Source organism: Drosophila subobscura, chromosome J (assembly GCF_008121235.1).
Source record: "Drosophila subobscura isolate 14011-0131.10 chromosome J, UCBerk_Dsub_1.0, whole genome shotgun sequence".
NCBI lineage: Eukaryota > Metazoa > Arthropoda > Insecta > Diptera > Drosophilidae > Drosophila > Drosophila subobscura.
This window is the reverse complement of record NC_048532.1, coordinates 10,208,747-10,228,925: the sequence shown is the minus strand read 5'-3', so window position 1 is coordinate 10,228,925 and position 20,179 is coordinate 10,208,747. Positions and strand designations below refer to the sequence as shown.

At 44.5% G+C, this 20,179-nt stretch overlaps 1 protein-coding gene and 1 pseudogene across 5 annotated transcripts in view; one reads left to right on the top strand and one right to left on the bottom strand.

Moving 5' to 3' along the window:
- Positions 1-19,941, top strand: part of LOC117893241 (MOB kinase activator-like 2) — a 37,141-nt gene extending 17,200 nt beyond the window's left edge. For 2 of the 5 annotated variants that reach the window (XM_034799805.1, XM_034799801.1), the window contains exons 2-4: positions 16,055-16,215; positions 18,529-18,625; positions 18,685-19,941. In XM_034799805.1, coding sequence (XP_034655696.1) covers positions 16,055-16,215; positions 18,529-18,625; positions 18,685-19,753 — 1,327 coding nt within the window. In that variant the 3' untranslated portion in view covers positions 19,754-19,941. Of the gene's footprint in view, positions 1-8,697; positions 8,838-11,907; positions 11,985-15,632; positions 15,961-16,054; positions 16,216-18,528; positions 18,626-18,684 lie in introns of those variants that run through there. The other 3 variants (XM_034799803.1, XM_034799802.1, XM_034799804.1) reach the window with 3 other exon arrangements.
- LOC117893258 lies at positions 13,798-14,953 on the bottom strand (annotated as a pseudogene).
- Positions 19,942-20,179: the final 238 nt, after the last annotated feature.

Genomic DNA, 20,179 nt, shown 5'->3' with positions numbered 1-20,179 from the left:
GCATCGCAGCAAGACTTCATTGCTGCAAAAGCTACGACAGCAGCAGCAAAAGCTTCAGCGGCAGCTGACAACGCCACACGGAGAGGCGGAAGCAGAGGTCGAGGCAGAATATTATTTCCAGCAGCGGCAACAACCGGCGGCATCGCCACATTCGAGCGACAAGTGTCTTTTGTTGCTGGCAGCGAGCATTGCTGGCGGTGAGGCGGAGACGACATTGCCCCTCAAGACCAAGAAGAAGAAGGAGTCCTGCAGCTACAATCTAGCAGCGGCACTGAGGCGCCACAAGAAGCCAAAGACAGCGACAACAACGACAATAGTGGCAACAGCCACAACAACAACAACAGTCGCAGCAGCAGCGGCAGCTTCAGCCGCCAACTCCACAGACGACGACGACAGTTGTCGCAGCATTAGCAGTGGCAGCAGCCTCTCAAATAGTTGCATTAACCATCAAAGCAGCACGCCTTATAGAGACACAACCGGCAATAACAACAACTACCTAAGTAATTATAATTGCAAAATCAACGAACAGCAGCAGCAGCAGCAACAACAACAGCAACAGCTGCTCATTAACAGCAGCAGCAGCAGCAGTGGCCCCACAACGATCATGTCACCCACATCGCAGGCGCCCACCCGAACCTCCCTCTTCGATTCCTGTCATCGCAAGATACGCCTCATAGGCGGCGGCCCAGTGGCCTTTCTCGGCGGTCTCGTTGCGTAAGTTTTGAAAAGAAAAATATGCAATAAATAGTATAAGAATGGGGACGTCCCACAGCAGTGGGAATTGTGCATAAATTGGGAGATAAACATTAAGTTTTTAGTCTTATTTAATGCCTCCATTTTTTAGCAAATTGCATTGCTTAACGGCTGCAAGACGGTTGCCAAATTGCTGCTAAATTATGCAAAAATATTCTAAATTATATTACAAAGAAATTTCCTTACCTTCGGCAATCAAAAATGTTTTAAAAGTGCACAAAAGAAAGTCAAATTTAAACTGAAAAGTAAACTTATTCCCAACTTTTAAAGAAGTCTTCTAACAAGAAAAATTTCAAGATGGAATTGTGAGTTTAAATGTGGATAAATATTGGGATAATCATTAACTTTTCCTTTGATTTTTTGAGGAAATTGCTATCTTTAAAAGCTGAAAAACTTTTCCAAAATATTTTTATTTATGTCACAAAGAAATTCCCTTACCTTCGGCAATCAACAAACGTTTTAGAAGTGCCTCAAAGAAGTCAAATTTTAAGCTAAAAGTAAACTTTTTACCAGTTTTTAGAGCACTCTTCTACACAGAATAATTCTTATATGGAATTCTCAGTTTACTTTCATAATCTATGAGTGGGTTACCCCTTTATCATCACAACTAATGTTATTTACTCTTGAAAAAAATAACTCTATTAGCAAACAGCTTAGCTGAACATTTACTTGTGGGTTTCGGTCTCTGCCAACAAAGAACTTGTTTGTAGCTCTCCAGTTCAGACCTTGGTAGCTGTTAAATAGCTGAAGAAAATTAAACAATTACAAAGCACTGAGTGAATATAGAACAGAAGTTGTTCTTATGATCTTTTAAAGAACTATTTAGCAGCATTTCTAGTGCCCAAAAGTAACCAGCCCAAACCTTACCAAACTGAGATCAACTTTCTAAGGTCATAGCGCAGATTATCCACAGAATTGCACAAAAGTCTAATAACAATAATAATGTGTCTGGTAACCAAATGCCGCACAGTCTCTCACAGTCAAAGGTCAACGCAAAGGCAGCGAAAGACTTCAAAAAATAAAAGAACCCACTGAAAAAAATCCAGAGCAGAGGCAGCACAAGCCAGATAAATGTTTGGCATTAATTCACTCACTTTTTTTATGGCTTTAATTACAAACATTTCTTAAGCGGGAGGGTGTCGTGGAGGAGGCTTTTGTTTTTAGTTTTCTGACCAACAAAAAGCACTTCTGTGGCAGCGAATTCAAGGTTTGTGCGGCAATTAAATTATCACAAAAGAAACCAAAAAATAGTAGAAAAAGAAAAGGCAACAGAAACCGAAAAACTGAAACTGAAACAAAGGCAAAGGCCCAAAGTGTGTAAATTTATGCATAAGTTAGGCCTAAATGCGTTTTGGAGGTCACACCTCGGCGATAACAGCCGACAGACTGTTGGCATACGGTTAGCAGGCAGTGTCAGAGGAGCAGGAGGAGAACTTCCTTATTTGCTTGTGGTCCAAATTTAACCTAAATTCATCATCATCATCTCATACCCGTAGCGCTGCTATATTTATATTATGATTTGGCTGCAGAGTTAAATGAACTCTCGAATTAGTGGCGACGGCGACCGCAAAAGCGTTGACACTCAGCAGCTGCCCCGCTGCCTCTATCGCTGCTGCTGTTCCCTCTGCCTGACTCACAGAGTGCGCTGAACTGATAATTAGTTGGGAAACCAAATATTGACTTGCATAAATACTAGACGAAGATGAAGGCAAAGCCAGTGGAGTACAGACAGAGAGATAGAGAGAGAGAATAGTAAGTAAAGAACGTGGCCAAAGGCTGTAGACTGCCATTACGACAACAGGGATACCCCTTTGTGGCTTAAAGTTTGACAATTGCAGTGGCTAAAGGCAGCTGGCAATACTGGCTGCAAAGGGAAGCGATATTTAACGCGATTTTAACGATTTTTGGAACATATTTTGGGAGCTAAATAAATCATAAATCGGATAATATCATAGATTGCCAGACATGAGCCTTGATGCAGCTCATACCCATTGCACTCTCAGTGTCGTTGACGAGTACCTGCCATGAAAATCGGCTGGCGGGTAGAGCCCAGAGGCACGTCTCCAAGTGCTGCCTGTGAGCTAACACACAACTTGTTCTGTTCTGTGCTGTTTGGGGGTCGCCTTTGTGTGGGGTGCCAGTGCCACTCGAAACAATGACTAACAGTACGAAGCGAAGTAGAGGAAACCCAACCGCCAAACAAGAGTCATTTGTTATGCAGAAGGAAGAGTCTCGCCCCAGCAGCGAGCATTATAAAATGTTGATGAAGATAAACCTGTCAGGCACACACACAAACGAGTGTCAATGGCACACTAAGAAGCTACCAAAAGCTACCCAAAACTCCAACAAAAAACTCAGCCACACGTTGTTGGAAATTTGCATAATAATGTTCAAAAGTTGTTTGGTATTGTCTGCATTTGTTTTGGTTTGTAAACAAATCACAAAAATTAACAAAAATAAATCCCCATCAGAGAGAGATCTGGAGATCTTCTTTATAAATGAAGTAATATTGTGTGGGGAATTGGAAACTTTTTTCTGTTGTGCCAACTGTACCTTTTGGGGAGAGCTAATTGAACGCCCTCAGCCATGACAGACGGGCACAAAGAGCTCTTCTCAATTGGCATCGTTAACACGTTAGCAAATTGGCAACACATCGAAAGTTTAGCTAAAGGTGTAAGAGATATGCTAATCATTGGTCAGTCAGTCGTCATAACAGAGTTTGGGCACACTGAAACGATAATTTAATGGATATTTCGCATACAAGAAAACTTTTATGGGAAATTTTATTTTATTTCGCTGAGCAACTCCTTCAACCTCCACCCTGTGGACCTCACTCGACCGCTGTTTCAGCTGGCTTATGGCTGGGTACAGTTGTGCTCAGTACAGTGTAACACATGTTACTTGCACTTTTTTTCGGCCTCCATTGTTAATCTTTGCTGCCGCCTTCCTTCAACTTCAGCTGTTGCGTTGCCCTTTTTTTTTGTGTGTCCATCCATCCACTCTGCCTCGTTGGGTTTCTCGCTCCACATGTTCGACTTTGGGCCTTATCATATGGGGTCTCCAGTCTGTACATCGTTACCGTTTTCTGTTTCTGTTTCTGCTTCAGCTGGTAGCTAACGTTTTAATTTCCTGTTCCAATTTTTTTTTGCCGGACTTTTATGGATCTCCATTTTGCTCTCTCCCACTTTTTCCTGCTGCTGTGGCTGCTGCTGTTTTACGAGGCAATCAATTTGTAGCCAGAGATTTTGCTCTGATACAAAATGTTAGATATGGCAACGCTATAAAAATATATTCCATTCCCATCCATTAAGCATTTTGAGGTCTAATCATCTGGCCAATAACCTGCAGCGCCAGCTGTCACAGCTGTTTCGGTGGTGCTGGAGGAGCCTTGGGCGCTCTCATATTCAAAATGAGAACAGGTGCGCTCAGGCGACCCCTGGCCCATGGCCCATGGCCCATGGCCCCAGCGTTCATTGACACTCCAACTCCAACTCCACTCCAGTGTCTGCACGCACTGGACCACTTAATGACTGGTGGCTGGCTGGCTGAAGAACAGCTGTTCGAGGTACAATACACCACACAAAGCGTTTCCAGATTACGCTCGAATTAGTGAAGCCAGAAGGCGTATCAAGGGTATTCCATTCCATTCCATTCCATTCCATTCCCCCGCGAGAGAGTTCATTACGCTTCCTTTGCCCGCTGACTGATGGCCAGCAGAGTCAGCGATGGAGAACCGAGTAATTAGCCAAGAATGAGACCTCAAGAATTAGAATTAGCAAAATTTTCTTTCTTTTGTTTGCTAACTACTCCCTTGATAATCTTGCTGGAGGAACAAACAGAAATGCAGGGAAAAATTATGGCATAGCTAAGGGAAAAAAAGGGAAGATAAGTTAAGGCATGTTAAAGATCAGGGAAATGTAGGATCCATCATTGTTTGATTCCTGGAATAGGAAATTCTTTATATTAAATTTAAAAAGAATTTCTGGAATTATTTTATTCCCAGATTTTTGATAGCTTTTATTCCCTTCTCAGACTTCCATTGAGCTTGAAAATATTTTATAGATCTTCGATTTTTAGTGTTCTATAGTTCTGAAACGCACTGTATTCACACATACTGCAGTGGGAGCCACACACACACTCCTTCCTGGCTCTTTGTATTTCCCACCTTCTAACGGGGCTTGCGAATTGAGAGCAAAGCCACAGAGAGAGGGAGAGCGAGCTTTGAAGATCTTCAGATGGCAGCAATTAAATATGGAAAAAAAGAGAAAAACAATTGCCGTGCCCACTGGCTTCTTGAGGCGACGACCGACGACCCACGAACTCCCCCCGGTCAGGTCACCAGACAATTGTGCAACGGTTAGTGGCAACCTCATAGAACGTTAGATGTTGCTTGTGTTGTGGCTCGTAATTATTTGTCCATTAGTTCAGACGCTCTGAAGATTTGGAACACGACTCCTCTTAGCGCTTGGCCATGCCAAAAACCAGCAAAGGTCAGCGGAAATTTCTATTTCCAAGAACCTCAAGGCGGCCAAAGTGATGCCAAAAATAGACACAAAAAAAGTTGACAATGGGCGACGATGACTTGAAACGATTTCCCGAGCATAATTTCCTCCGCAAACATCTCAGTTGGCATGAGGCAATGGCTCTAACAGTGGCACCAAAAAGCAGATGAGTCTCTGATCTCACTTGCCATGCAAAAAAAAACAAAAGAAGAAAAATTTTTTACCTTGAAGTGTGGTCTGAAGTTCCGGCTGCGACTCATTTGCGGAGCTTTCGTCGGTGCTCGGTCGCTCTCCCTCTCCTCTCTCTCCCCTTTCTGTCATCGTCTGCCCGCTTTTTAATCCATTTAGCTGCATGTTATGGCCCATCATCATCCGCCATCTATCTACCTGTCTTTCAGTATCTCTTTCTCCCTCCTTTAAATACTTTCCATTATTATTATTATTTCTGGCTCTTTTTGTTGTTGTTTTTTTTTTGTGTTACCTTCTCATCAGCGAAACATTAATGTCAGTTGTCGTCACCCGACAATGACTCACCCCCCACTCACTCTCGCACACTGGCACACTCGCTCACACAAGCAGACCCGAACCAGCTGTTGTCGTCAGCTGTGAAACGGACTGGGAGAGAGAGCAAGTTCTTCTCCCGTTTCCCAAACCAAGCTCGCTCGCTCTCTCGCTCTCTCAGCGGGCGATGTGATTCTCGTTTTTGTATGCTGGCCGTGTGCCCGCCCCACCACCAAATGGGCAAAACGGTACTTTGCAATTTATGGCCAAAGCTTTGTCTTGGCTCAGCGACAGACTCGTGGAGAGCGAGCGGGACAGCGACAATATTGGGAACTGTTCACATTTTGGGCAAGAAGCTGATTCATATCGCGGGGCTTTTTGGCCATTTTCTCAAGTCCCCAATAAGCTACATCCTCCTCAGCCAAGCAGCTGTCCATCCATCCAGCCAGCCAGCCATCCATCTAACCATTCATTCACATCCGCCATTGACAACAACAACAACAACAACAACAACAAAGAAGTTAATTAAAATGTATATTTTCTAAGCCATGCTAAGCTGTGTCCAACAGAGCTGAGTGCGGCCCGAGCTCTTAAGACACGAAAACAACGGCAACCGCAAAGTTTAAGAATCTCATTTTGGATTAAGGAAACTGAGTTTTCCCTCAACCTCTCTCACCAGAGTAATTCTAATAAATGGAAAATTTCTAAAAGCGGATAATATTTCAATTAAAAAGTATACAAGTTTCGAGGGGAAAATTTTTGATAAATCTTTGCCAAAAAATCACTTTCTAAGTGTTTAAGGATTAGGGATATTCTGCTTTAAATCTTTAATAAAGTTCTTTATCTCATGTTTTTGTCGTTCGTGCTGTTCGTGCCATTGTAACCTGTCCGAGCACGCACGAAATGAAGTTTTGCAGTGTTCCCATCTCTAGTCGCTTGATATGTCAGTAGGTTTTTGTCTTTGTGACTTGATTAATGCGTAATTTTGTATTGTTAATTGTGACACACATTTACATACTCACGATAGATGCCCGCTAGGGAGCCGCTCCCACAGCCTGCTGCTAGCTGGTCCCCTCTCGGTCTCTCTCTCTCTCTTTGCGTAAATGGAGCGTGGCTTTGATAGATTAATGCGTTTGCCATGAGTTGTTCTGCTCCCATTGTCCCCCCATTTCCTATCAGCCCCTCCTTCAATGCAAAAATCAATAAAGTGCCGCAGTTAAACAATTTTTTCTAGAGATAATTATGTACTTTGGCAACAGGCTCAGCACAGCTCGAAAACGGTTTTTTATTGTACAAAAAAACAATTGAAATCGACTTCCTGCTGCGAAATGTATTTATTATATTTCCTGTTTTTATTTTTTAATGGATACCCAAAGAAGAAAGACAAAGAAATGTTGAAAAGATTCTTGTATAAAATATTTCTGCTAATGATATCATATTAATCAGGATTTATATTGAAGAATTTGAGAGCTTGAACACCCAAAGAATATTATTTAAATTTATTTGGTAAATAAATTAACCGAGAAATGGAAGGTGGGATCTATCTATAGAAACATTTAACAGGAGTCTGGCACTGGCAATTATTCAGGTCCTTACATTATAAATCCCAAGAGCATACATGGTACAGTCGCCGCTACCCTTGTTTGGATTTTTTGCTTTTGTCGACAGATTCAAAGCGTCTAAATTTGGTTTTCTGTTTGTCCGATTAATTGAATAAATTTCGAGTCATTTGCCGTTTTGTGATTGTTTTTATTAATTTATGGCTGCAAAATTTCTGACACCTTCATCAAGATGCCGCTTGAGGTACGTTAAAGCATGTGCGCACGCGAGAGGGAGAGAAAGAGAGAGATGGACCTCAACATCATGACGATGATGATGATCAGCAAACGAGCGGGCGAGCGAGCGAGGCTAATTGAAGGCAGAGCAGCAACAACTGAACAGCACAGAACAGAAACGGCAGAAAACAACACGGAACAAAATGAATATTAATTGTTTTAAATAATTTTGAACTTGGCAAAGGCAAAAGGCAAACCGTATGCACAATCCCCCTGACAAACAGACAATTTGACGAACGCTTTTGTCCCCGTGCGCTGCGCTGCTCCTCCCCTGCATCTGCCTCTCTGGTCCATCTTGAATATTTAATTTTGCTCAGACGGCGCAGCTGTTTTATTGTCGCAAATCGTGGTACACACTGCTTTCTGTGTGATTTGAAAGGGTATACAATTTAGTGAGGGGCGAAAAAGCACACCCACAAGACATACCCGAACTTAGACATGTCCCTGCAAATGCAGTTTTATTGAAAGACGAAAAAAAACTTTCCTCCATAATTGCTAAACACTGTCTAAAGGGTATCCTCTAGTCGCCTTCGTTCTCCTTCCTTCTGCATAAGGTCTTTCGCTGTCGCCTGTCTCTGCAGCCCATCCATCGACAGCAGTTGGACATTTGTCTGCGTCATTCGGCTTTCGTGGCGGCAGGAAGAGCAGCAGAGAACCCGACAGAAAGCCCCGGCAGAGAAGCGACGCCAAGCGACCGACCGACTCGACGCGACGCGTGTTTGCATAACAGAATTTATGGTAAGGAGGGAAGCAGCGGAGCGCCGGCAGAAGCTTCATATTTGCGCAATGCACATGAAAGCTCAAATGCAAACTGCCGTTACCGATTTCATTTTATTTCATTCAGAGTGCAATGCAGTGCGGGATAAACGTAGAGAGCTAGAGGGAGCCAGGTAGAAGAGAGCGAGCGTGGGGGGCGCGAGCACACACAGCTGATTTTGCTCGGGTGGCTGGCTGGCTTGTTGTTCTCTCGCGCCGCTGTCCGCTCTCTGCCTTCTAGCACACACATACACACAAGCACACGCTCGCTAGCTCCCTCACTCGCACACACAGTCAGCCAGGCCCCAAAGCCCGCTGCGCTGCGGCAAAGGTGCGCGTGCGGTCGCGACAGACAGACAGTCTTCCGATTCTGCTGCCGACGGCGGGCCGAGTACGCACGCAAAAAAAAAAGAAAACAAGAAAAACAAAACGGAGATTAATGAAAACAAAAAAATATTCACAATAAAAGAAACGCATAAAATAAATAACGGTACGCGCGCTCGACTCGTTTCTGGTGTGCGAAAAATGAACGAAATAAATGAAAATCAATTGAAAAGAAACAACAAAACAACAAGAAATTAATTCCAAACTGAACCGAACCGAACTGCCTTACTCACCCCCCCGCCAAGTGACCACCAAAAATGACACAACAACAACAACAACGGGTGCCCCACTGTCATCAGCATCGACAATGGCAATCAGCGCCAGCGTCAGCATCTCGGCAGCGAGCTAGCGAGCGTCAGCGTTGAGCGTTTCAATGGACTTGAAAAACGCGTTCGACACTCGATTAACCGGCCGATGCCCGCCCCCTCTTAACCTTCAAAAGTTTGTCATGCATCTCAGGCAGGCCCCCCCCTCGCGCCCTCAAGGCATCAGTGCATTGATTTTCGTGTAACAGTTCCTTTCGTGAGCTTTTTGTGGGGATCGCTTACAATGGGTTACTGCTGTCTTTGCTTGGGCCTAAAAGCTCTTCCCAGTATCAAATAATCTAATCTCGCGTGGCGTTTTCCAAGCTCCCATTTCGATTATTGATAATGGCAAAAGCCAATTTATTTGCCTCTTTTCATGCTTTTGCTTTCCAGCACGCTGATAAGGGAGAGCCTTCCTCTCTCTCTCTCTTTCTCTTTCACGTTCTGTTTTCTGTGGAATTTACAACGATTTCTCAACCTTTGATTTCTTTGCCATGTTTGTTGCACTTGTGCCTTTTGCTTCTTGAGTTTTGGGTTGACTCACGAATTGACATCGATCAAAAGAGGGCAGCGACTGGCTGTTTCGATGCGTTAGTTTTTCGTACCCGTAATTGCCATTAATTAAACGAGCTCTCTGCCGTTCGTTTGATTTACCATGATAATTTATACGCAGTGGGGAGTACGCGTAGAATAAGGGAAATTACTCAACTTTTACACGTCTGTCTGGGCTGTCTGCCTGTTTAAATAATCATCCAAGAGTGCGGATTGCGGTGCGAATGTCAAACCAGCTGGATAAATGCATCGACATGACGTAATTCACCCTCACCCCTCCAGTTGAGTGGCCTCCAGCCGCCTTTGCGCTATTATTTATGATCGAAACCGGTTCACCGTTCGGGGGGTTTATATTTCAAGACCCTTCCCCCCAGATATTGAAACTGATATTTCCTCCCACACAAAAGTGTGTATCCTAAGCGGAAATAAATTAAATCTAAGCTATCAGAGGATGGTTGTGGTGGAGATATTTTATGCAGAAAGATAAATCTAAGCGGATCTAAGACATTCAATAAACTAGTTGCTCAAAGTTGTCTTTATATGGATATGGCTTATGCCTGTTCTAGATTTAAAGGCATCGGCCACAGCTTCGGGCTCCAGCTTCTTGGCTCACTTTCGTTTGAAAAAAAAGAGTCCACACTTTTGGCCTGATTTTAGCCCATTTGCTGCCAGCATACAGAGCTCTCTGCTGTGGCTATCATGTATCAATGTGTCTTTTTATATGCTGCCATTATGCTGTCACGTTTTCAGGCTCATTTTGGCTGGGGCCAAACTCAATGAGTCAATGGCTGGATTGGCCCTTCATCTGACACACAAAGAGCTCGCCAGTTTATGGCCATTACATCATCGTACCCATCATCATCATCCAAAACAGCAGCACATCAACAATTTGTGGCCAATAATTCTGTGTTGTGGCCTGATCAGGTTCTCACTTTGGTTCCACTCCTATATCTTATCGTACATTTGCTGTTGTAATTGTTGACTGCATTTTCTGTGCTCTTTTATGGCCATTAACTTATCATTGTAATGCTCTCCCTCGCTCTCTCTCTAAGGAGTTGTTGTTTCTATGGCAATTTCCACACCTTTGGACACTTACAACGTGCGTCGCAGTTTACTTTCAACAACAATTACCCGCCCACATGCACACATCCAACAAACACATAAATAGACTCCAGAGACTGTACATATAGATGATAGCGTTTATGGAAAAACCAGGGGGGTAGACTCCCAAAGACAACAGCATTTTCCATTGTCTTCTTATTGCGAAGCTCTCTCTCTGTCTCTCCCTCTCTGTGTGTGCCTTTTGTTTCTTCTTCTGGGCGTAGTTTAGTCATTGTCTTTTGGCATATTGGGCAATACATTTTCAGTTGGTTTTTCTGCTGCATTTCATCATCCAAAACAGGCACCAAACTTTAGTACTACTCATTCCAGCCATAAACAGCCAAAATCGCTGATGGAAAATATATCAGCATTTATGCCAGATGTCATTGTGCAGAGTTTTATGATACGAAATTTTATGGTAGACTCGTTCCGAGAAGCTTCAACGATTCAACGATTGCTGCCCAAATGTTGTCTGAGATCAGGCACATAATTTCCATGGCAGCTTCTGCCTAGTTCTGCTCTTCCTCTGCCATTTATCACACACCTCTTTGCTCCATATAGATATCTACTCTATATATTCTATATCTCTAGTGTGGCAAACAGCAAAAGCCTTTTAATTGATAGATCAATATCGCGGTGATTGGTTTTTTTTGGTGCGGAAATATCGGGCTTTCCCGACTGTCTGCTTGCACTTATCTGAAGTGATAAAGGGCGAGGAGCAGAGTGTGTGGCTGCCATGGACATGGGGAAGCGACATGTGTGCTCATGGCCATGTCCCAGCCCAACCGTAGGTGTCTCGAGCCGTTGCATATGCCCCAATTTCAGACCCACTACCCCCCCTGCGTGTGTGTGTGTGTCTGCCATATGTTCCGTTTCATTTCCATTTACTTTGCTGCCATAATAAATATATCATTGAGACAGGTTCCCTCCCCCCTGCTGACCATTTATTGGAATATTGGAAATATTTTCTTGGACTCTTTTTTTGCTCTTTTTTCCATAAGCCTAATTGATTCCCAGAGCAATTCTCTCTCCTGGCACGCTCCTGTCCTGGCCAATGATGTGTTCAAATTTCCAATTTATTTATCACAAATTTTTTTTATATGGGGGCAGTGGGCAGGGGGTGCAACTATTTCTGCGTTCGATTTGGGTTTGCGCTTTTAGCGGAATTTAGTTTTAGTTTTAGTTTTGGGCCTTCGCTTGAGGCGTCGCGACGTTGACGTTTGGCGACCTGAAATGCGAACCAAGAACCTGACGTGCAAATATATTTGCGGACTGCTCTGTGACCACAAAACGAGGTGCGTGGTGCGGGTGCGGGTTGGACAATAATCAAATTACTTTATGTGACTGTCCGTGTGCCTGTGTGTGTATTTCTTGTGGTAGTTCTTGTGAAATTCCGCGGCAAAGGCCCGTCTCTTATCGTGCTACTGCCTGCCCCACATAACCGCGCAGCCTATGTGTCGGGGTAATGGTAAATGGCAGCCACGATCCATGAGGAGGCGCTCATAAAAATGTCACTCGATGAGTGCCCCGAGGCAGAGCCTGTCGCACGTGTTGCCTGGAGCTTTTTCTGCACCGAATATGTGTCACGGGTTACGGGAAAATGGAGACTCAGAAATACGTACACATATACGCACGACTACTGCTAATTTCCTTATCGAATCGATAAAACACTGTGAGAGAAAATAACACTCTGAAATTTATACGGAAGGTCTTAGCTTTTGGACGTACTTTTTAGAGGTCTTTCCCTCTAAATCTTCCAGTCTTTCTCTTGGATCTTTAACAGCTTTTGGCATTCATTTAGTGGATAAAATGAAGCTTAAAGACGTCTCGAAAGCCAACCTTCAAGCCACAACCAAAGTGCAAAGCTTTCCCGATGCAAATCTGGCAACCTCGCAGCCAAGACCTCGCCCATTCAATCTTTGTGGGGCATCAAGGACTGCAAATGCAAATGCAATGCACTGGCAACTATGAACTATGACCTGAACTCTCACGCAAAAAGTACGTGCAAAGTGTAATTGTGTGTGTGGCACTTATTGGGTAAACTATTGCCCCCAAGTGGCGCCACCATCCCAGCCAACCATCAGGTGTCCGTGGAGTATTCAAATTCCAAACCGAAATGACAATGCGGGCACCAACCATTTTCATTATCTACAGACAGATAGGGAGTGGCAGAAGGGGTGTAGGGGGCAGGGTGGAGGTTGGATAAGCTGCGACGGGAACTGGGAAGTTACCCGCCCGTTGGTGGCTGTTGGTCTGGGTGTGGGGTGGCCATGCCTGGCTGCCTCACAGCTGGAAAATTGGAAAAACAAATGCGCAGAAATGTCATAGCCATTACACACAGCAGGGGGCACGAAAATAGTGACTGATAGAGTAATAATAAAAGAGAAATAAAAACAGAGGAGCGATATACAGCGCAAAAAGAGAAAGAAAATCCAACTTAGGGCTTCAAAATGTTCAAATTTAAATCCCTAAAATCTAATAAATATCTCAAATTATTTTGCACTATTCTTTTGACCTCTGCTGTGCATGGATATGGTTGGTATATATCGTATGCATATGTGCTTGCTCAGCATTTTGTAGCTTTATCAGCACGCTCCGTTGCCTCGCCGCGCTTTTCGTGTTTGGACTGTGAGGGCGGGCGGGCGGCTGGGGGGTTTGTGTCATGGGCATAATTATAATCACAAGTGGGTTTATTTTTTAAGTGCCCAAAACCAACTCCACTCTGCTGATAAATAAATTTGTTTCTGGCTCTCCGCCATTCATGGCACCACGCGATCCACTCCACGCTACGCACTTTTTTTGTTCTTTCCTTTTTGTATAAACAAATAAAAACGTAGAAGAAATGCACAACAGAATTGTTGATTCTTCTTTTTTGATTAGATTTACGAGTACATAAATTTGTTTTTTAGCTGCGTCTGGGGAGTTTGTTGGAAGTTTTTTTGGAACTTAAAATTCAGATCAACTGAAGGAAAAATCTGAAAAAAAGGTTCGGGCGATTCAGTTAGAATTTGGAATAGTTTTATTTGGCTGGCTGCAGTCTTCCCTTTGATTTATATTTTTTATTCCCCTTAAATAATAAATAATATTATTTATCTTCAAACATTTGCACAAAGAATTAACGAAGTTGCTTCGCTCTACTTTATTTATTAATTATTTTAAAAACTTTAACAACTTTAACAAACTCCAAAAATAACTTAACTAAAACAAATTCAAAATCGAAGTCCATGCACAGTCAGGGGTTAGATCATGTGAGAAGTGTTCCCAGATCGCTTTAGGATCAGTTTCAATGTCGTCTCTGGCTCTTACAGCTGCCAGCTGGGCTGTCCGCACACGCACTGGCGGATCCTTTGCTCGAGGTTGCGCACAGTGTTGATCAGCTCCTGGCAGAGATGCTCCCTGGATGGGCAGCCGGGGCAGGCAGAACCACCGGGACCGCAGGAGCTGCAAGAAGGCTTCTTGGTGGTGGTGGTGGGCTTCGTGGGCTTAGTGGGCTTGCTGGGCTTAGTGGGCTTGTTGCGCAGGTCGTCTTCTTGGTGGTTGCTGTTGTCTTTCTGGTGGTGCTGCAGGTTGTCCTCTTGGTGGTTGTTGATTTGGTTGTTATTGGCTTGCAAGTGGTTGCTTTTGTTGTTGTTATTGGCTGGCAAGTGGTTGTTGTTGTTGTTGTTGGCTTGCGAGTGGTTGTTGTTGTTGTTGTCTTGGTTGGTTGTTGTTGTCGTGCAAGTTGTTGTTATTCCTGCAAGTGGTTGTTGTTGTTTTTGGCGTCATGGTGTTGGGGTTGTGGTCGGGCATGGGGTTGTTGTTGGTTTTGTCGTGCATGGTGTTGTTGTTATTGGCCTGCAAGTGGTTGTTGTTGTTGTTGTCGTGCATGGTGTTGGTGTTGTTGTTATTGGCCTGCAAGTGGTTGTTGTTGTTGTTGTCGTGCATGGTGTTGGTGTTGTCGTTATTGGCCTGCAAGTGGTTGTTGGTTTTGTTGTCGAGCAGGTGGTTGTGGTCGGGCATGGGGTTGTTGTCGAGCAGGAGGTTGTTGTCGGTGGATCAGTGCATCCACACGCCGATCCTGTGGCCAGATCAGCCAAGCTGATGAGCAGGATGCTCGCTGAAAAGTGCAACGAAAATGTATTTAAATTCAAAGTCCCGCTCCAACACTACCCACCAATGGCGCATGCAATGGTGGTCTTCATGTTGGTTTCTGTCTCGTAAATGGGATTAACTTCTGCTCAAACTGTTAAGCCACAAACTGATGCCTTTCTTGAGGCAGCCTTGCGCTTTTATAGGCCACCTATCCACCGTCCAGCCTGGCTACACGTATTACTTCAACGTCGTTTACACAGCAACTTGATAAAAATGGATCAAAAACCATTTGTCTGTAGAGCAAATAAACCCGAACTGCGGCCTGATCGGCTAAGAATAGCAAAACGTGCCAACATTTTGCGTGCACTGTGTGAGACGCGTGTGCGCCCAAGTTCAAGGTTCTTTCGGTGCCATGCAATAGTGGCAGCGCATAAAATGTAGGCTGGCAACTCTCAAGAGTGCTGCCAGTGTGGGGAAAGAGCAGGGAGGGCTGCCACATTGGCAATCTTAACTTACAATTGTTCTCGATCATCGAACTACTTTAAATGCTGCGCCAAAAATCATAGAACTCAAATTTGTATACAATTCTGCAGCATAATTTATTGCCTTGGGTCTCTACTTAGTAACTGATTTTCATGGCACATTTGAAGCTGCTCTAAGGTCCATTTCGAGACATGTTTATCGCCTCTAAGAACGCCTGAACTTGCCCCTGCGATTGCTCTGCCGCTTGCCAGCGACAAACAAAACTCTCTCGAGAGATGTAGCCAGCCCTTTTGGTAATTTGAAAGGCGTCACTTGGGGCACACGATCGGTGCGGTTTGGTTCGGTTGGGAGTCGTGGAACTTTTGCTTAGTGTTTTCCCCCTTGTGCAGGAGGCAAGATGATGACCAAAGCAATGTAACCAAACCAAAAAATGAAAGAAACTTTAAGCTCAAAGGTGCCAACAACACAACGAATAGCGGGTGTAACATTCGAGTCCATAACGGAAACAAAATCAAAGCTAAAGAGTGGTGCTGCCAGTGCCAGTGCAGCAGCAACGGTCCCACCGCCACCGCCCTCGTCCTATGTGATTAAATGTTTATTGAAAACGGCGCGTTTTATGTGGCAAGTGACGACAATACCCGCTAAAATTGGTGATACAATAGGCACACTGTATCGCTATGCACAGGACTCTGTTGATACATTTCTATGCGTAGCTGGGTGAGAAATCTGCCCCCCAAATGATAGTAATTCTCCCAGCAAAAGTGTTGCCCAAAACTAATTGAAATTCTCTTCTTTTGTTGTGTCTTTACAGCAAGGCTCGTCGCAAGGAACGCGATGGCGATCAAAATTCAACAGACACCAAATTGTATTTGGAGGAGAGTGTCCTAGAACGTAAATTACCTGAAGCTGATCTCAAAGCCTTGGTGGATCTGCCCGCCGGCTTGGACTACAATGAATGGTTGGCGTCACACAGTAAGTAGCAGTCCAAAGAGCCCCAATAGACCCTGCACTTTGGCGCCCTGTTTCAAGTATTCATTATTCATCATTCGTGCTGTTCTCTGGCCTGTAGCTTGCGCTTTTTACTCACGTGATTTTTACACTAACAGAGGGGTTAAACGCTGAGCAGCTGAGACATGGTTTGGGCTTTATTTTAAGGGTTAAATTATCGCTCAAAAATTCCAATTTTAAGTGCATTAAAGAAAGGTTTAAACAAAGAATTTTCTAGCTAATTTTCCTCAATTTAAATTGCATTTATTTTTGCCCCAAAAAGAGCATTTAGAAATCGTTTCAAGCTTGCAATCTTTTGTGGTTTTTGTTTGTATTTTGTTTACGAATTGGCTTTGATTTATTCACGTCTACCACTTTGGCATTTGGCTGCGTTATTAGGCAGCTATTGTTGCGCCCCAGCTTTATCGTGTGATTTATAAATGAGTTTTAACGAGTCCCACAGGCAGCGGCAGAGAGTCCCACAGCTGCTTTTGATAGCCAGCCGCCTAATCGCAATTTCAGCAGCAATTTCGCAGCGACCTTGGCCGAGGCAGAACGCCTAACGATCGATGCGCCGTGGATTAGACAAGGCAATGAACCCGCAAAACAGACTGTGAACGATAGCGGAGATCTAGATGGGATATAGAAGAGTTCTAAAATAGATCTAGAAGAGATTTAGGTCTCTGTTTTCCATGGTTAAACATTCAGTTGGTGTTCCCTCAGCTGTGTTCGCCTTTTGAAAGACATTTCTCCACAGCAGAACGCACCAAAAGCTGCGCTAGACCCTACTGAAACCCTCTTTATCTTTCACTCTCCCTCCTTCTCCCTCTTTATGCATACATAATGAAGTATCATCATCTAATCTGTTATCCCCCGTGCCGTCCTGCTGTGAGTCACATATTAATTAACTCGCCCAGACCCGCCACCCGCTGCTTTATTTGTGTTTGCATTTGCCTTTTGCCATTGAACGGGGCGAGAATCGATATTTGAGAAATTACATCATCCTGTAAATAATCTTCTGCTGCTGCTGCTATACAAATTACACGGCTCTTTGTTGCCAGCAAAGTGAGGCGGCTAATTGGCAATGTGTCAGCATAATTGTAGCTTCCATAAAGCAAACCCAAAGGCGGCAGCAACACCCACAGCCGCACCCGCACACTCAGCCATCGATTGCCTTCATTCATGGCGGGAGGCGATGCTCGATTCATTCTGCAGCTCATCCTCCATTCATGCCACATTCCTCCTCCTCTACATGAATTCTAGCTGGGCTCTTTTGCTGCTCTTGCAGCAATTTCTGCAGTAATAATAAACAAAACCTCGGCTAACTTTGTAGTTCGATCGCTGCCCAGATATTTGCATAAAAACTCCATTGGATCTTTGGACATATTTCCCTGATAGACAAATTTCTAGGCCCTAAAATCTATGGGCTATTGGCACACTCAACAAAGTCAAAACTGCTTCTAAGATCAGGGTCAGCGTCATCTATTCGAGGCAGAACCATTGCCACTGCCCCTCCTGCCTCCTCCTTTGTGTTTGCTCTCAGCCTCTGGCCATTTCATAATGCAACAATTTGCCTTTGCAAGTGACGTAATTAATGTCTGCCTGCCTCTGACAGTTGTGCAAATATTGGATTTGGCATTGACCTGAACACGGTGCCCAGTGACACCCAAACATTGCAGGAAAAGCGAGCCAAGAAGTGCTTAGAGTGGGGAACATTTTGTAGCATTAAAGATTGGAGTTATTTGGAGCATTATTTGTGTGTTTTTATTGTCTGAAAATGTTCAAATTTAACCTAAAGATCATTGAGGCAACTCTAGAAGTAATTTTCGTGAAGAATTCATTCGGTTTTTGTTCCCTGATGATAGATTGAGCCTTTCCCTTCCACTGCTTACACATAAAGTTACTTCTATCAGGGAAACTCCATCCTTAAAAGGAAGAGATATTATCGACAGTATTTCGAGCATTATTTGTGTGTCTTTTAAAGGCTGTAAATGGTGTCCAAAGTAAGGAATTGGTGGAAGAGGAAAAAGGCCTAAAGATCATGGAAATTATTTGAAGAATTCTCTAAGATTTCTTCAGTGAAACGTTCTCAGATCATGGACAGATTCCAACCATATCAATGCCAAAGCAAATGCAGATCCAAAGCCGCCTTCTAATGTGAAACAAATGCTGAAATGTTGTGCCAGACCTTCCTTTCCCCTCGATTCCCAACACAAAAACAAACCTCAAGCTAAGGCAAAACCATTTCTGTTCCCACAAATCTCTAATCCATCACCCTTACCTTCTCTCTCCTTGCAGCTCTGGCTCTCTTTGAGCATGTAAATTTGGTTTATGGAACTATTAGTGAATTTTGTACACAATCCGGTTGCGCAGACATGACTGGACCAGGCAACAGGTAAGCCTTGACATACTCTACTGTTATCCAAACTAATTTGAATTTCTTCTTCCTGGCAGAACGTACTTATGGTTCGATGAGAAGGGCAAGAAGACGCGCGTGGCGGCGCCTCAGTACATCGACTATGTGATGACATTCACACAAAAGACGGTCAGCGATGAGTCGATATTCCCAACCAAATATGCGAACGAGTTCCCTGGGTCATTCGAGTCGATAGCGCGGAAGATCCTACGCTTGCAATTCCATGTGATAGCGCATCTGTATGCGGCGCATTTCCGAGAAATTGCGCTGCTCGGCTTGCACACCCATCTAAATTTGACCTTTGCGCACCTCACCGCCCTGCATCGGCGCTTCAACTTGATCGACGAGAAGGAGACGGATGTGCTGCGCGATCTGGAGGTGGCCCTGCGCCTCACCGATGACAGCGGCGGCCAGGATACGTCCTCGTCGTCGGTGCACGAGCACTCCTCCGCCTCGTCCTCGCCGCCAGTCGTTGCTGCCGTGGCCAGCGCAGGCTGCGATCAGCCGCAGCACAACAATAGCAGCAGCACCAGCAACAGCACCTCGTCCGCGGAGGCGCTGCATGTCAATTCACAAAGCAACAGCAACAGCAACAGCCACACCACAAACGCCTCGGCGTCAGCCTCTCTCATCGATGGGGATGCGGCGGCGCCGCCCATTTGCACCCAGCCAGAGGCCGGTGCGGGCTGCAAGCCAGCCGGCAGCAGTGGTCTGCTCGGCGGCATACTGGGCGACCTGACCAGCGGCGAATTTGGTGATACAACGCGGTACTGCACCTCGGCGGTTCCTCAGGCTGCGGCTGCGACGTCAGAGGACGGTGCCGTCTCCTCAGCGGCCCTGAACAACGGCGCGGGCGCATTACATTTAAACTTTAGCAACAATAATAACAATAACCACAATCTGAACCATCACCTACACCACCATCACCACCACCAGCATCAGCATCATCACCAGCATCACGGCCATCACGGTCATGGGCATCATCAGGCGCCCGCGTCCGGCCTCATACAGTGCAATGCGGTGGGCGCCGGTGGTGGCAATGTGGCGGTGGCGGCGGCAAGTGGCGGCCAAGGAGCTGCAACATCTGCAGCATCCTCAACGGCATGAAAGGAGCAGCAGAGCAGAGCGGCACAGCGGCAGCAAAGCGGCAACACAGCACCAGCGGCGGCAGCCACAAAACAACAACAACAAAAAACATTAGAAATATTAGAATTACGCAAAAATGTTATTTAATGTTACTTCTATGATCCTAAAGTTGAAAATATTGTAAAAATAATAAACAAACAAAAAAAAAAAAAAAACAGAAAAAAAAACGAAAACAAAAAGCAAAAGCAAAGAAAGAGCCACAAAATAAGCAAAGAAAGAGCCACAAAAATATGCAAGAGAGAAAGAGATAAAGAGAGAGAGAGAGAGAGAGATAAATATTGTGAGACATTATTTAGTAGTTCCATAAGTTTCTCGGGTAGCACGTTGAACTAGATTATGTACCAAACCATAAATGTATAGAGTGCTGCAAGCAAAGCAAAAAGCAAA